The sequence below is a fragment of the Neoarius graeffei genome, chromosome 24 (assembly GCF_027579695.1).
Source record: "Neoarius graeffei isolate fNeoGra1 chromosome 24, fNeoGra1.pri, whole genome shotgun sequence".
NCBI classification, from domain to species: Eukaryota; Metazoa; Chordata; class Actinopteri; order Siluriformes; family Ariidae; genus Neoarius; species Neoarius graeffei.
In genome coordinates this window covers 38992578-39010858 of record NC_083592.1, presented here as the reverse complement: position 1 = coordinate 39010858, position 18281 = coordinate 38992578, and the positions used below count along the sequence as shown (strand labels likewise).

At 41.5% G+C, this 18281-nt stretch overlaps 1 protein-coding gene across 2 annotated transcripts in view; it reads right to left on the bottom strand.

The window, feature by feature from the left end:
• The window catches only part of smarca2 (SWI/SNF related, matrix associated, actin dependent regulator of chromatin, subfamily a, member 2), a 147217-nt gene that overhangs the window by 112340 nt on the left and 16596 nt on the right, over positions 1-18281 (bottom strand). For both annotated transcript variants that reach the window (XM_060907217.1, XM_060907218.1), the window contains exons 2-5: positions 12281-12523; positions 9642-9771; positions 4925-5263; positions 1452-1541 (exon numbers count right to left, since the gene is read on the bottom strand). In XM_060907217.1, the coding sequence (XP_060763200.1) occupies positions 1452-1541; positions 4925-5263; positions 9642-9771; positions 12281-12508 (787 nt within the window). In that variant the 5' untranslated portion in view covers positions 12509-12523. The remainder of the gene's footprint in view (positions 1-1451; positions 1542-4924; positions 5264-9641; positions 9772-12280; positions 12524-18281) is intronic.

Here is an 18281-nt window from a genome sequence, read left to right as displayed (position 1 = left end):
TTCCGTTTCCGGTTGAGAGTATACGCTGTGCGCATTCTGGCTGCCGATTCTCACTGGAGCTTTTTATTTTATCTTTTGTGTTTGTGTAGTTTGACATTTGTTTTTTGTTTCTGTTTGAGCGTTTTGTCCGCCGGTTGTGGTGTAGCTTCAGGCCTTGGTTTGCTGTGGGTGATGCCGGTGCTCCTCGCTATGGACTGCAGTGAGCTCGTTGCTCATTTTAACATCGGGGATGTCCAGCGCTCTGTGCGGCGGTGCTTTTGTGCTTGGCGCGGTGTTCTGAGCGATGCTGCTTGGTGGCGTCAAGGCAGCTGTGCAGGCAGTTTGGGACATACCAGCGCTCTGCGTGGCGGTGCTTCTGTGCTCGCTTTGTGGATCCATGGCACGGTGTTCTGGGTGATGTTGCCCGGCGGCATCACGGCGGCTGTGCAGGTGGTGTGGGACTTGTTTTCGTGCGCCTTTTGATGGGACTGTGGCTGCTACACCATTGGAATGTCATCCTGACCTTTATTTGGTGGACTCCCCCCTCCTTATAATTGTAAAGCGACCTTGGGCATGAGAAAGGCGGTATATAAATTTAACTGATTATTATTAGTCAATTTTTCCACGTTGTGGCAGCGAGGGTGTGGTCGAGTGTCGGCTGTGAACGGCGAGGAGTCAGGCTGAACCAGCAGGTAACGTGACGGAGTTACACCTGTGTCTAATTACTGGCTGGCTGTTAATGTGCGTCTCTGTGTGTCTTTCAGAAGGCCAGTAACGAGAGAGAGAGAGAGAGAGAGAGAGAGAGAGAGAGAGAGAGAGAGAGAGAGCTGTGTTCCCAACGTGTGTGTGTTTATCGTAGTATTCACAGAAAAGTGAACGCGAGAATAAAGTGCACCTTGAATTGTCACACCTGTCTCCAGTTCCTCATTGCCCAAACAAAGTCGTGACGTGTGTTTATCAGTTCTGCTACAGTGGTTTTTCCAAGTACACGATTTGGTCTGCTGAAACATTTTGCTGGGCCTATAACCCAGGTTAGACCCAAAATGCCTATATAAAGGCCTAGAACCCATTCTGATGATCAGTGTAGACCTCAGGACCTTCATCTGAAATAAGCATTGGTCCTGCTTACTACTGTTGGTACCAAGTTGGTCAGAAGCATCTAGTATTTTGACTTGAACCAACTTCATGAGGTCAGGCCAATTAACTTTCTAGCACTGAAATCTTTGCTACCCATTTCAGAAGACTGGCTAGAAGTTCAGCCAGACATGACAAGTTTCTCAGAACTGTTGCAAAGCAACAGAAAGCAAGTTTAAAAGCACTACGTCCATTTTAAAGGGTTGTTCAAAACAGCATCAGATATGGCACATTCTAAGGCAACATCAAATAGCAGTAAACAAAGAGAATTCCAATGTGAGGGAAAAGTCTCAGTTCAAAGGAAGAGTGTGGAAGATTGAAGAGCATCTGAGATTCACCTTCTGCCCATGGTTTTGGCCCGGTGCTTGGAGCATGTGTCTGCATGGCTGGAGTGGAGCATGGGCCAGACGCAGGGCTTCCAGACATACCTGTGTGAACATCAAATATGGAACATTAAATGTAAAGTGGCATGGAATAAATCCCATACAGAAGGTGAATTTTAAAAAGAATTCACCTCAGAGCGTACTCAACTACTATATAATTGAACCTTGGATATTAGGTGTTAGTAACCATGGTACCGCCCATTCTGTGTGCTTTAAGGTTACTGTAATAAATAAAGCATCATTTTGGATTTGCACTTTGCAAAAAAAAGCAAAAAACAAAACAAAAAAAACACATGCAACACACATTATTGAAAAATCTCTATCTCATGAGATGGATATTTAATGTATTGTTTTAGGACTTATACAGCCCAATGAACCTCTAGGAATACAATTAAATTGCAGCACTTGTGTATAAAATGACAACCTCATACCCTAATTAATTGGATTAGATCATGCTAATCAATGCAGGCAGGCCCTTAGTGTAAATATAATTGCTTATCTGGCTATGCGCTTCAAAAACCAGACTTAAAGGAACAGTCCACCGTACTTCCATAATGAAATATGCTCTTATCTGAATTGAGACGAGCTGCTCCGTGCCTCTCCGAGCTTTGCGCGACCTCCCAGTCAGTCAGACGTGCTGTCACTCCTGTTAGCAATGTAGCTAGGCTCAGCATGGCCAATGGTATTTTTTGGGGCTGTAGTTAGATGCGACCAAACTCTTCCACGTTTTTCCTGTTTACATAGGTTTATATGACCAGTGATATGAAACAAGTTCAGTTACACAAATTGAAACGTAGCGATTTTCTATGCTATGGAAAGTCCGCACTATAATGACAGGCGTACTAACACCTTCTGCGCGCTTCGGCAGTGCATTGATAGGGAGTTCAGATATCAATGCGCTGCCGAAGCGCGCAGAAGGTGTTAGTACGCCTGTCATTATAGTGCGGACTTTCCATAGCATAGAAAATCCCTACGTTTCAATTTGTGTAACTGAACTTGTTTCATATCACTGGTCATATAAACCTATGTAAACAGGAAAAACGTGAAAGAGTTTGGTCGCATCGAACTACAGCCCCAAAAAATACCATTGGCCATACTGAGCCTAGCTACATTGCTAACAGGAGTGACAGCGCGTCTGACTGCGTCTGACTGACTGGGAGGTCGCGCAAAGCTCAGAGAGGTACGGAGCAGCTCGTCTCAATTCAGATAAGAGCATATTTCATTATGGAAGTACGGTGGACTGTTCCTTTAACAAAAAAAATAAAAAATAAAAACCCTACAGCATTTTTCTGTATGTACAAGTCAATGAGGATGCCTCTGCAAACAAGAAGACTAGGCCTTCTTGTTACTAATTTGTATCCCAAAAATGGCCTTAAAATATACAGTACTTCAAGGATGAAGGCAGCTACTGTAGAAAAAAAACAAAAATTTCATACATTTGACTGCTGGTTAGAATGATAATTCCATATAAATCCTACAAACATTCAACCACTTGGTTTTGAGATACTACGGTAACGAGAATCACAGACACACGGACAGACAACCCGAAAACATACGGTAAGGCCACCCGTTTTTTATCTTTAGGTTCACGGATTTTTTCAACATATTTTTGATGATGTCGGTTGAAATAAAAAAAAAAAAAAAAAAAAAAAAAAAAAAAAAAAAGTGTCCTTGTCCAATTTTTTTTTTTGCATGGCAAAATTTCAATGTCGGATTAAGACGATAAAATAATTTAAATTCAAGAGACACACTTTACATACATACAGTGTGTGTGTTCTTGTGTACAAGTTTATAACACGGACTAGCATTCCAGTACTTACTTCTCTGAAGGTATGTGGTCATATGACCGTTAAGCTCTCATGAGCACATCGAAGGCTGATACGTTCGTGCTACTCAATTCGATAGGACTCTCTCCGGCACCATCCTCTTCTAATTCCACAGTCAGATACTTGCAGCCAAAATCGCGAACTAACGTTATGGGCATCGCGCTCGTTACATCACTGCCTTTCTGAGAACCAAAGATCGTTTTGATCTTTTCATCGTTTACTTTCAACGCTTGAGAGACGAAAATCGCCCACGTTTTGGTTAGTGAGACAGTGAAAAGACTTTTCTTTACCACGCTTTATGCTTACGTACAGTTGAGGCGATAGCTCGGGATCCATGCTGTCAGCATCAGCCATGGTCAGCACGAGGTTGACACTGTCGTAAAGCGGTCGTAAATACCATAAAAACATTCAAGTGAATACTCAATGTCGTAAATAGTTTCGTTTTTGGACTCGGCTGAAGTGGATATATACAACACACATTGTCGTTTGTATTTGCGATTCTAATACTTTTTACTTAAAGAAATATGACCTCGTGCCAGGGATACAGTGCTGTTACAAGAAAAATGTGACTTTTTTTTTTTTAACATGTCTTTTTGTACGTTTCAGCAGTTAAAATAAAAATACGCACAGACTTTTTATTTTTCTAGCGGTAGTATTTAACTGCCGTTGGCGGATCCGTAATCCGAAAAATCTAAAATGAGTCGCCTAATGCATCTACCACTCAGTGGTGTATGCCTAACAACATACGTGAAACTCAACTGAAAAAGATCCAGTTAGTTTAAGACGCTATATTCATGTTGATTTGTAGAAATTAAATTGTGTTATTTCAAAAAACAAACAAAAAAAACCTAGATAGAGACTGTGACTAAAGTCACAGTGATTTGCGTTAGCTGTTAAAAACCGGGACGTCTGGTCACCATACCCTGTAGATCCAGAATGGTAAGAAATAGAGAATGATGCTTAGTGAAAAAAAGTTGCACCATGCCACCCTGAACAAAATCTTAAAAAAAAACAAAAAAGCAAAAACTGATTGGAAAAAAATTATGAAAATTAACAGGGTTAAGTGATTGAAAAAAATCCAGTTCTTCATGGATCATTCCAGTCAGTGATCCAGATCAGCACCAAAAGTCATAGCAATGTAATTCAGCCCAGCGGTCTTCTTCCTGTGAAATTTGGTGATGATTGCTTGAAAACTGAGGGAGAAATAGCATCCTAAACTACACTAGGAGAAGAAGAAGGATCCTGAGAGAGAGTAACAATTTGCACCAGCGCTGCTACGCAAATAAAAATAAATAAATGAGCACAACGGACATCCGACTTGCGATGATGGTGATTAAAGTTGTCAGATGATGGACAAAGGTTAAAAAATTGTAGATGGTGAACTCAAAAAAAAAAAAAAATCATGACTACTTCACTTGTAGCTTATAACAATTGTAAGCAAAGGGAAAAATAAATTATAGACTGACTCATAAAATGTTACAGGATTCAGAAGGAGTTCATTTCTACGTATGGTTTTAAAATGTTTAAAAGTAACTGACATACGTGTTTGTACTGTACTGTGGTTTCTTAATCCACCTCAGTACTATAAATCCCAGTACACACCTGGAGGCCTGCTGTAAGGTCCGGTGTTAACAGGCTGCTGCTGCTGCATTGTGGGAAGGCTCCTCTTGCCCTGCACAGCCAGTTGCAGGTTCTCAGGTAGAGGCTGTCCACGGCCCAGGATCTTGTAAGCGAGTATCTGAGCACGAAGCTGCTGCAGTTGAACAGGGCTGAAGGCCGAGTGGCCACGTCCCTGCTGTCCCATCGACTGAGGCTCCATCGGCATCATGGGGCCTGACTGAGCCTGGGACATCTGAGGTGGGGTAGGACCCCCTCCAGACATGGGGCTTGATACATGCTCAGGTACAGAGCCCATTGGGGAAGGGTGAGGTGACATGTATCCTGGAAAAAAAGCAGCATACTTATCAAATAATTATCTAGATAATTTTGATGGCCATGTTAAGGTCAAAGTAGCTTCAATATTAGAGATATTACCACGAGTAGTATGACTAGTAGTGAAGAGGGAGTGCTCAGGGATGTTTCTTGAGACTACACCTATTACAATTATTTTTTATCCACAGCAGTTCCTAGCTAAGGGCATATCAAGAAAAAAAAAAAAAAAACTGTTGCTTTAAAAGTGTCACTAAAGACTACCTTAACTAAATCTTGTCTGCTCAATATGAAAATAAATTACTCAAAAAGGCCCGAAGCAATGACAATAGATCTGTGGTTGTACAAAAGCAGACTAGTAAAGAATTTTAGACGGCGTGTTTGAAAGGTCATGGCTAAGGTACACTTTCCCTGAAGGACAGTGATGCAAGTTCACACAGTATATACCCAAGATAGCACAAATACATCAGAATTTGTCTCATAAATTCAAAAACAATGACCTTGTTTACTAATTGAGAAAACCTGCTGTGATTTAAACCTGTCAGTGTTGTAAGACAGCACCTTGTCTTAGCGATGCTTTATTTAATCCTCAGTCTCGCCATGTGATAAGCAGACTCCTAGCAAGGTCACGTGACACAATTGTCCTCTTATAATTAATTGACTACATATCTGAAGTGTCTCTTAGCCAGTAGCGCACAACTGACTACATTCAGCAACTGAATAAATATGCCAAATGATCCAAATTGATAATATAGAAAAATAAGACCACACTTTAACAGTGATCAAAGATGACATTGTGCTGACGTGTTCCTAATTAGCAATCGGGCTGCACATGATGGTGATGAGGTGCGATTAATGCATGTGTATCAACACTGGCTAGATCCGAGTGTGACATCTGGGACTGCTATGGTATGCATGCGTTTCTGAATTCTATATCATTATCAAGGTCCGAATTACTGATTTCCAATGACATGCTACATCTGACTTCACCAATGACAGAAATATACACTTTTTTTTTAAAAATTGAATGAAACTGATTAATCATTTTTTCTTACCACAAAGGGAATGGCACAGATCCAATAAATAAATAAATAAATCAGGGGAAAATTTCCCTCATAGCTCTAAGACACATAATCTGTTCCTGAACACTATAAATTCATCTACGGTCATATCCAGTGGTGCTTGAAAGTTTGTGAACCCTTTAGAATTTCCTATTTTTCTGCATAAAATGACCTAAAACATCATCAGATTTTCACACAAGTCCTAAAAGTAGATAAAGAGAACCCAGTTAAACAAATGAGACAAAAATATTATACTTGGTCATTTATGTATTGAGGAACATGATCCAATAATGACATATCTGTGAGTGGCAAAAGTATGTGAACCTCTAGGATTAGCAGTTAATTTGAAGGTGAAATTAGAGTCAGGTGTTTCCAATCAATGGGATGACAATCAGGTGTGAGTGGGCACCCTGTTTTATTTAAAGAACAGGGATCTATCAAAGTCTGATCTTCACAACACATGTTTGTGGAAGTGTATCATGGCACGAACAAAGAAGATTTCTGAGGACCTCAGAAAAAGCCTTGTTGATGCTCATCAGGCTGGAAAAGGTTACAAAACCATCTCTAAAGAGTTTGGACTCCACCAATCCACAGTCAGACAGATTGTGTACAAATGGAGGAAATTCAAGACCATTGTTACCCTCCCCAGGAGTGGTCGACCAACAAAGATCACTCCAAGAGCAAGGCGTGTAATAGTCGGCAAGGTAACAACGGACCCCAGGGTAACTTCTAAGCAACTGAAGGCCTCTCTCACATTGGCTAATGTTAATGTTCATGAGTCCACCATCAGGAGAACACTGAACAACAATGGTGTGCATGGCAGGGTTGCAAGGAGAAAGCCACTGCTCTCCAAAAATAACATTGCTGCTCGTCTGCAGTTTGCTTAAGATCACGTGGACAAGCCAGAAGGCTATTGGAAAAATGTTTTGTGGAAAGATGAGACCAAAATAGAACTTTTTGGTTTAAATGAGAAGCGTCATGTTTGGAGAAAGGAAAACACTGCATTCCAGCATAAGAACCTTATCCCACCTGTGAAACATGGTGGTGGTAGTGTCATGGTTTGGGCCTGTTTTGCTGCATCTGGGCCAGGACGGCTTGCCATCATTGATGGAGCAATGAATTCTGAATTATACCAGCAAATTCTAAAGGAAAATGTCAGGACATCTGTCCATGAATTGAATCTCAAGAGAAGGTGGGACATGCAGCAAGACAACGACCTTAAGTACACAAGTCGTTCAACCAAAGAATGGTTAAAGAAGAATAAAGTTAATATGTTTTGGAATGGCCATATTTATGCAGAAATATAGAAAATTCTAAAGAGTTCACAAACTTTCAAGCACCACTGTAAATACTTGAAATTAAAATAAACTAATAAAGGTTTGTAGTTACACTGGTGAGGAATACAAGTCTGGAACTGCCAACAAGAGGTTCATTATATGGGTTGGGTTTTTTTGTTTTTCCCCCTGATCTTTAACTGTCCAGTTTTAGTGAGCCAGTGTCTAACACATCCTCAGATTCCTGCTCTTGGCTCACAGGAGCAGAACCTGATGTGGTCTTCTGCTGTTGTAGCCCAACGTGTGTTTTGAGATGCTTTTCTGCTGAGCATGGTTGTAAAGAATGGTAATCTGAGTTACTGTCACCTTCCTCAGATTATTCTCTGATCTCTCTCATCAACAAGGTGTTTCCACCTGCAGAGCTGCTTACTGGATACCTGCTGCTTTTCACACTATTCCATGTAAATTCGAGAGACAAAGCAGCCTGTCTGACACAGCAGCCAGGTCATAGACAAAGTCACTTCAGTTAACTGAAGCTCTTGATCTGTATGCTACAGTATTGGTTAGAGCTGTGCAATATATCGTATTTTTATCACGATATCGATATTGGTGTCAAACGATATCAAAATTCATAATATCGATATGAAACGATTTTTTGTCATTTGTCGAAAGGGACGTGCACAATATTTCGACAATGGCAATAAAACAACAATAACATTGACGTGACAGTAAGGTAAAACGAACCCTTCTGTCCCCTAAGGCACACCGTAGCCTTGCATACGTCATCCATTCTACTCCCGCGATATCTCCGCAACAGTAAAAAATCAGTTCTTCTGTTTTCATACGTGTCGGGTGATTTGATATATTGATTTGTTAATATGTTGTTTGATTTGCTTGCTAATAGTTATAATAATACAATTAACATATATTTACGTCATATTTTTGGATGTGGGACTGGGTAATGTAAAAATGGCATCTACGGAAGAAAACAAGCACAACAATATTAGCACATATCCAGCTTGCTAGCTGTGTTAGATGTGTTAAACCGTGTGGATTTAAGTGGAATAATTGCGAGTCGTCCTGTGGTCAAGGCAGCGTTTTAAGGTAAGGCAATTTGGTTATTAATGTTGCCCGGCGCGGCATGTTGGGTTCATTTGATTTTGACTTGTGCATCTGCAGCTAGCATCATGCTTTGAAGTAGGTTCTGCTAAGGACGGGTTTATTGCGCGATGTAGACGGACTCAGATGTAATTACATTGTTTTTAAAATTCCGTGCGCTTAAAACGGTGTCCCCCTGCTAATCATGTAGCCCTAATCATGTGTTGCTTTTACTTTTCTTAATGGCGAGTGAAATATCTCTGCAAATGGTATTTCAATGCTGACATGCCAAAAAGATAGCGGAGTCCACATTTGGAAGAGGAAGGAAGAGAAGCCTATTTTCATGTATGTTAATTCTTAAGGACTTGTTTCTATATTGTGCGTGTTTAATGTTGGTGTCTTAACAACACACAAGCTTACGTTGTAGTGTGTGTGTGTGTGTGTGTGTGTGTGTGTGTGTGTGTGTGTGTGTGTGTGTGAGAGAGAGAGAGAGAGAGAGATTTTATCCTTGGCTGGCTACGAGCCAGTGTGGACGTTACGCAGTAATCACTGGTAATACCAGCGCTGGCTCCATCCTCTGTGATCGGAAATGCTGAGTGAGGAGAACGTGAGCCTTGTGCAGGCGATAGGACCTATGCAAAGTACGTGCTTGCACAGTAAATAGTTTAAGTAAAAGGCGTTTCAGGGTACAACGGGAAGGGTTGACAGGTAGCCTATGAGGCCTGTACTATAAAAATGTGGCCCGGTGCCTCAGGTGTTGATGATCAGGGCTTTAAAAAAAGGTGTATAAATATCGTTTTAAAAAATCGCGATATCGATATTTACTGAAAAAATCGTGATATTGATTTTTTCCAATATCGAGCAGCCCTAGTATTGGTTGATTATATAATTAATGAGCAGAAATACAGATTTCTTATTAAAAGTTGCCAGTGAGTGTATACTGCCACGAAAACAAACCTTGGCTGTGCTGATCCATTGGACTCTGTGGTGGGCCCATGCCACTGTGCAAGGATCTCATGCCAACACCTTTGATCTGCCCATAGTGCATTTCATCTCCGATACCCTTCTCATGCATTCCTTCTATGGGCTGAAATGAGTCAGAAAATAGAGATATATTTTACTCTTATGACTAAGCACATGACAATTCACTAATTCATGATTCAATTAACGATTCAATTTTCCCACAGTATTTTTGAAAAAAAAAAAAATTGGAAAATGTTATCAAATACAATGCAACATTTATTATCCTGTTCTTTATCAACTTAAAGCTCATAGGCAAAGGTTTTAAATTTATGCACATTTGAAACTTTATATGTTAAAAAACCCTCTATAATTTTCTTCTGGTCCCAAGAAGTACTGTTAATAAGTAATAATTAAAATAAGTTAGCGCGGATCGCGGCGAATTTCTGCTCGGCAATTTGTGTGACCACTCGGCGTGTGATGTCATTCAAGACAAACAAATCGCCTGAGTTGAGTCCACTTCCGTTTATTTGCATTGCCGTTCGGCTTGAGTGCAGACGTGCGTTCGGGAATTTCCAAAGAAAAACCATGCCTTATTGTTGTGCAGTGAACTGTAACAACGGGACCGGTTCAGGAAGAAGTTTTCACCTTTTTCCGAGAGAGGAGAAGAGGCGGAGAGAGTGGATTGTGCACGTGAAGCAAGAGGGCTGGCAGCCGGGTAAATATGCCACTCTGTGCTCCGATCACTTTTTGAAGAATCCCTATTTGTTGGAGAGTTTAGGTGTCAGTGTCGGACAAAGAAGGCTCAAACCTGATGCTGTTCCGACAAAATTCGAACACAAAATCAAGCAGTCAAAGAAGAAACGGAGCAGCAATGCTCAAGCAAAAAGGAGAAGATTGGAGGTAAACATTTTTACCTTTGCTTGCAATTGACAAGTCAAGAATCCTGAGGGATCCTGTACAATCATTGTGGAAATGAGACAAAGGGATATTTCCTCGCTTAGAGTCGGCTATAAATAGTATAATGGCGCGGATGGCAGGCTAATGTGGCCTACCGGCGCACTGTTCAGTAATCGTTCCCTATATCCACTAGGGAGCGCGGTTTAATTATTCTTCAGAAGGGCTCTTATTTAGTATTACGACGAAAGTAAGAATTTATCATAACTACCAGAATAAATCGTTTGGGCGCGAGTCTTGTTGAGGTCCGGGGTCACCGCGATCAGAGTCGACCGAGTCGCTGTCCGATTCCGAGGCCGCACGGTCAAACCAGTGAGCCACGTTCACCGATTGCTTCGCAACGGCCATAGGTTCATACATATACGGTTTCACCTCTCGATATTCAATTTGGAGAGTTCCTACTTCAAAATCACTATCGCTTTCAGACTTTTTACACAACCTCTCACGACCAAAGTCCGTACACGTGTGCTCAGTTCGCAAGTAAACACAGAACTGCTCCCGGTCTGTTTGCTTTGAATGACGTCACGACGACGGTCCCCTGGCAGTAAAAGTGCGCATAAGTGAGATCTAAACAAACCTTCGGAACTTGTGCAAACCAGTATATTTTAACTGTTTTATTCAATGTTAGGGTGCAAATTAGACACCAGGAAAATTGAATTTGCTTTTTGGGTTGTTCTTCTAGAAAATTAAGTTGATATTCTACATTCTACCTCCGACCCTTGCCTATGACCTTTAAATACTCCTTTAAAAAAAAAAAGTTTCATTTTCTTAATAAATCAACAATAATTATTTATGTGTAAGCAACGCAATTACAGCCTGGAAAAACTAAGAGATTATGCAGCATAATCATCATCAGTTCATTTCTTATTTCCTCAATTTGAAAACTCATATTTGTACCACGATTTACTGTCGCATGATATACTGTAACATGCCTACTACTACTACTTCTTCCCACAGCCAGCAAAGGCCATAGGGGCACGACTGATGACATTTTTTTTAACAGTCCATCATTGGTGTATAAACTTGGCAGAGCCCATCCCTCTCCAAGCTTGACCAATAGGCAATTTAGAGTAGCCAGGTAACCTAACTGCCTGTCTTTGGACTGTGGGGGAAACCAGAGCACCCAGAGGAAGAACACGGGGAGAACATGCAAACTCCACACAGAAAGGTCCCCGCTGGCCATGAGATTCGAACCCGAAACCTTCTTGCTTTGAGGCGATGGTGCAAACCACTGCACCACCATGCTGCTCACATCTCATTTCATATCATCTGTAGCCGCTTTATCCTGGTCTACAGGGTCGCAGGCAAGCTGGAGCCTATCCCAGCTGACTACGGGCGAAAGGCGGGGTACACCCTGGACAAGTCGCCAGGTCATCACAGGGCTGACACATAGACACAGACAACCATTCACACTCACATTCACACCTACGGTCAATTTAGAGTCACCAGTTAACCTAACCTGCATGTCTTTGGACTGTGGGGGAAACCGGAGCACCCGGAGGAAACCCACGCGGACAAAATGCAAATTCCGCACAGAAAGGCCCTCACCGGCCACGGGGCTCGAACCCGGACCTTCTTGCTGTGAGGTGACAGTGCTAACCACTGTGCCGCCCCTGCTGCTCACATGATTACTTAAAACTATTCAAAAATTGCTTGCAGAGATGAGTCAGCTTGCTTACCTTGTGCAATGGATGCATGCCCTCCTGAGGATAGTCTCCTGACCCCTGGCTCTGCATGCCATGAGGTACACTGGGAGGTCCTGGGCTGGGGCCCATCATACTGTGGACAGAGCCTGGAGAGGGGCCTGGTCCGGGACTGGGGCCTAAAATGGGCCCAGGGGAAAGGCCAGCACCAGGGGAAGGACCAGGGTGGGACATTCCAACTGAAGGATCAGTTGGGGTGGACATCTGTCAGGTGTGAAGCTATAGACAAGACAAACAACAGAGATACTAAAAAGATATGTACGTGTTATTTACATGATATACATACAGTTTGCAACAATCAGGGTGTGTGGTGAAATGGGATTGAAGATGATGCCATAAACCAACGTTATTTTGAATTACATTCCTTTTGGAAAAATCAGCATCACCCAGTTAATGAAATGTTAATAGTGGCTAAGATCCATCCATTCATCCATTATCCATAACCGCTTATCCTGTACAGGGTCACGATAAACTGGAGCCTATCCCAGCTGACTATGGGCGAGAGGTGGGGTACACCCTGGACAAGTCGCCAGATCACTGCAGGACTGACACATCGAGACAAACAACTATTCATACTCGCATTCACACCTACGGTTAATTTAGAGTCACCGATTAGCCTAACCTGCATGTCTTTGGACTGTGGGGGAAACCGGAGCACCCGGAGGAAACCCACGCGGACACGGGGAGAACATGCAAACTCCGCACAGAAAGGCCACCATCAGGCACTGGGCTCGAACCCAGGACCTTCTTATTTGAGGCGACAGTGTTAACCACCTCACCACCGTGTCACCCAGTGGCCAAAATATATATATAAATACTTTAATATAAATGAGATTTACACATCAAAGCACATTTTAGTTCATGTTTCAGTCTAGTTTCAAGCTACAAAAATGTCAGTTTATATACCAACAAAATGTGTGTCCTTTCAAAAAAGTAAATATGATAACACTTATTAGAAATGACACACAAAATTCTGTACAATTTCAAAAAGAGGCTAGGCACTAACAAAAAAAAAATTAATCACCTTATTGCTTCATATTTTTACATTTATTTATTTTTTGTTTTACAGACAAGTCCTTTCTTGTTTGCCACAGTGATGGATAGCTTGACGGACGAGGTGAGGCAAGCGTCACCATGGAACGTGATGTTTGTGGATGATATTGTGATATGTGATGAAAGTAGAAAGGAGGCCGAGTTGGGTTTGGAGAGATGGAGGTACTGTATGCATTGGAACGAAGAGGAATGAAGGTGAGCAGGAGTAAAACAGAATACATGTGCATCAATGAGAATGGGAGTGAGAGTGTAGTGAAGATGCAAGGAGCAGACGTAAAGAAAGTTGGTGAATTCAAGTACCTGGGGTCAACTGTGCAGGAAAATGGGGGCTGCGATAGTGAGGTGAGAAAGAGAGTGCAGGCAGGGTGAAGCAGTTGGAGAAGGATTTCGGGAGTCATTTGTGATCGGAAAGTCCCAGCAAAAGTGAAAGGTAAGATTTATACATCTTACCTTTCACTTTTGCTGGGACTTTCCGATCACAAATTGGAGACCGTACCCTTAACGAAGAGACAGGAGGCAAAGTTGGAGGTGGCGGAGTTGAGGATGTTAAGGTTTGCGATGGGCGTGACAAGGTTGGACAGGATAAGGAACGAGCACATCAGAGGGACGGCACATGTGGCGAGCTTGGGAATGAAGCTAAGAGAGATGAGACTGAGATGGTATTGGGCACATCCTGAGAAAAGATGCAGAGCATATTGGAAGGAGAACGTTGAGGATGGAGCTGCCAGGCAAACGAAAGCAAGGAAGGCCAAAGAGGAGATACATGGATGTGGTGAGAGAGGATATGAAAGTGGCAGGAGTGGTAGAGAAGGATGCGGAAGACAGGGAGCAATGGAGACGAAAGATCCGCTGTGGCGACCCCTAATCGGGAGCAGCCAAAAGAAGAAGAGGAGACTAGTCCATTTTAATTTCTTACTTCACCTTGTTACTCAGGGTGTATTCAGACCAGGATAGTTCGATAGTTCACTTGCTTTGGTCCGAACCGAATGTTTTTTTTATTTTTTCATTTTGGTGCGGTTCGCTTTCACACTGTGCATTTTAGTAAGCGGACCAAAATCTGTCAACAAAGCCACGCGCCCCGAGGTCGTTCAGCTATTGGTCAGAGACGACACGCGCACAAAGCGTTAAGTTCAAAAGTAGTCATGGAGGCTTTCCGTGCTGTTATTCTTTTTAATGTCATCAAAGCTATATGTTTTTTCCAGTTTTTACTGTTTTCACAATTGTGCGATTACTATGCTGTTGTACAAGTAATTTATCAATGACGACGACAAAAGGCAAGGCGGCTACGGAGGATAGCGCTGATGAGCGCACATCATGTTGTGACAGTTCTGGCTCTTCACGCAAGTCGCTAGTACTGCCACTTTTTGAAAGAATGTCCCTGATTTTAATGTAGGTCTGACGGAGTTTCTTCACTTTTAGCCGACATTGTTCTGGGGAGCGCGTGAACCCCTTCTCCTTCATTTTCTCACTGAATACAGCAAACACGTCGGCATTTTTGTGTGTTCTCTCCAAAAGCCCAGATATGTGGACATCTGCCCAGATATCCACAAGGGTACGCGTTTCTTCCTCGGCCCACGTTTGCCCCCTACTCATTTTTTGTACTCTGTAGTCTAGCCTGAATAACTGAACGACTGTTGTAAGGTTCCCTTGACAACCGAAACAGTGTTTGTGCTTTGCGGTGGAGTGTCAAAACTCTGTTTCCCATAATGCTCGACAAACGACGGAAGCTCCCAAGGTACAAAAAAGCAAAATTGTCGGATTAGGTCCGGTCTGCTTTCACACCTCCAAAAGATCCGCACCAGGGTTCCTTTGGTCCGGACCGAGTCCGACCTTGCAGCTCGGTCCGCTTGTTTGGTCCGGACCAGAGTTCGGTGGTTTGTATTCAGACCACCCCAAAAGGTCCGGACCAAGGGAAATTTGGTTCGTTTGGTCCGAACCAAACAACGTAGGTGTGAATACGCCCTCAGATTAAAGTGACCCACAGATTATTCCATTAATACAAAAATTGATATATTTACCATTTCATTGTCATTTTAGAAATTTAGCAAGGTTTCATGCTGCTAAAAAAAAAAAAGCGCTTAATGGCAGGTAAATGCTGTGTGAATATGCTACATAATCATGGTACACAAGAATACATGGACTAAACAATAAGAAATGTGTCACTAAATTCTGTGTCAAGGAAACATGATGATTCCCTTAAGGTGTTTTCATTTTGGTCTTTTTTGTCCACAAGGTTCATAGACATTGCCTAAAATGAAAGTCAAGGATTTTTGGGGAATGAGACGCACAGACAGACAGGGTGGGTAAGCACAATATAGATCACATGACTAACCAATAATCAAGCAGTGTTTCAATATTCCACTCGCAATCAGTATGAAATTTGCATTATTTTATTTTAATTGCTATAAAGTCTTAATGCATTTGTTGGCCATTTTGCCATAATATAATCTTGCAAAACTTGCACTACATTTTCTTTGTTTTTTGAATGTAGGTGTAACAACTAGGGATGTAAGCTTCAGGCTACCACACGATACGATTTCGATTCCTAAAGCAACGATTCGATATTTGACATCAAATATCAAGTCCTGGTGTTCTGCTAACAAGCTTGTTTTGAATGATGGCAAAACTGAACTCTTGCATATTCACTCAAAGTTTGCCCGGCCACTCTCTACCTTACCTGGAATTGCTGTCGGCGATAAAATTATAGCACCCAAGCCTGAGGCCCGCAACCTTGGTGTTCTCTTCGATCATAATCTATCTCTAAAGGGTCAGATTACTAATTGTTGCAAAGTGTCTTTTATGGCTTTGAGTAACATTGCTAAGATTCGACGATATCTGGATCAAGACCAAGCTGAAAAGTTGGTCCATGCTTTTGTCATCTCTAGAGTGGACCACTGTAACAGCCTGTTGTATGGCTTACCTGCTTATGAGATCAACAAGCTTCAACGGGTCATGGATGCTGCTGCCAGAGTTGTCGCAAGACCAAAGCCTGATGATAATATCCACGATATTCTGAGGAGGTTACACTGGCTTCCAGTTCAAGATCGAATAATCTACAAGATCCTGTTACTGACGTATAAAATACGTAATGGCCTTGCACCTCAATACCTAACTTGTCTCTTGAACGATTACTCTACAACTCGATGTCTGAGGTCCACTACGAAGAATCTCTTGGCTGTTCCGCGCACATACACAAAAACTTACGGAGATCGTACTTTCTCTGTAATAGCACCGAAGCTCTGGAATGCTCTCACTGCTGAGCTTAAAGACTCTCCTTCAATAGATAGTTTTAAATCTAAGTTAAAGACATTTTTGTTTAAGTGATTAACCACCATGATTATTATTATTTTTTTATTAGCTATTCGTACCTTTTTTTGAGTATTTATGATTCTTACTGTAAAAAGCATTGAGATTTCTATGTGAATATGCGTTTTTAAGAAATAATTATTATATTATTATTATAATATTTGACATCACCACTGGATCTGCTACACTATGATACAATACAGGCAACTCACTTTGCGAGCCTATTAAAATTATCAACACATCAGTTTTAAAACATTATTTTTTACACACCAGTTGCTTGTACTTTTTCAGTAATAATCAATTATAAGGAAGCCAAGAAGCCTGTGTCACATATACACTCAAGCACACCGTGAAATTTAACCTCTGCATTTAACCCATCTGAAACAGTGAACACAAACATACACACACGTGAGCAATGAGCGCACACACACACACATACCCAGAGCAGTGGGCAGCTATGCTATAGCGCCCAGGGAGTGGTTGTGGGTTAGGTGCTCTTGCTCAAGGGCACTTCAGCCCAACCTCAGCCCAAGGCTGCCCCATGTTAACCTAACTGCATGTCTTTGGACTGCGGGGGAAACCGGAGCACCCGGCGGAAACCCACGCAGACACGGGGAGAACATGCAAACTCCACACAGAAAGGTCCCCATTGGCCGCTGGGCTCGAACCCAGAACCTTCTTGCTGTGAGGCAACAGTGCTAACCACCACCGTGCCACCCAGTAATCACTATTATTCGATTTTTGACTGTTGTATTGATTCATTTCAATCGTTGATTTGTTATACTCCAAGTAATTATAGTTGGGAATTCTGATTTTCTAGACTGTTTATAAAAAAAATAAGAAGAAAACAAAAACAAAAACAGGGGCCCAGAAATCATGCAGATTTCTTTCTCGAATCTGTACAGACATGGGTTCTCAAACTTTTTTTTTTGTAGCCAGGGACTCCCTGAACTGCAAAATATATTCCACAGGCCGCCTCAGTACAGATTTATTTAATGAACATTATTTAAATACAATAAAAACCATTGTGTCTATTTATTAGAACCCCGTAGCCTATTATTCCTGAAAAATCCACTGACAGAACATATTAGGTCCAAGTTAACATTATTACTGGGCTACTTGTGTCGAGTTATTAAGGTCTGGATTAAATCTCCTTGATTCAAGTGACCTAATAAAACATTCAAATAATCTATAACAATTCAATAATAATAACAAACAACTAGACTTTCCTGAATCTAATACTACTGTTTGCAAAGCAAAAATTTCAAAATAAACACAAAGTTTAAAAGATATTTAATGAAGAGAGAGGTTTTATTTTACTTACTCCAAGTAATTTCCTTGATATAAAATGAAATTAGTTTAGACAGACAGATCTAAAAAACCAAACAAAACCATAAGATTAAAAAAGGCATGCAAATAGACAAATACATTAAAGGTAGACTACCTTCCAGATTTTTCAAGTGTCGGTCATAAAAAGAATTTTCCCTGACACCCAATTATTTTTGTTTAGTGGACTGGAAGCTACTGAATTTGAATCACAATCTTCCAAATGTATTGGGTGTTTTTTTTTTAATATAACAATCAATTTAGGGCCACATGGCCCTAAATTCTCCACTAC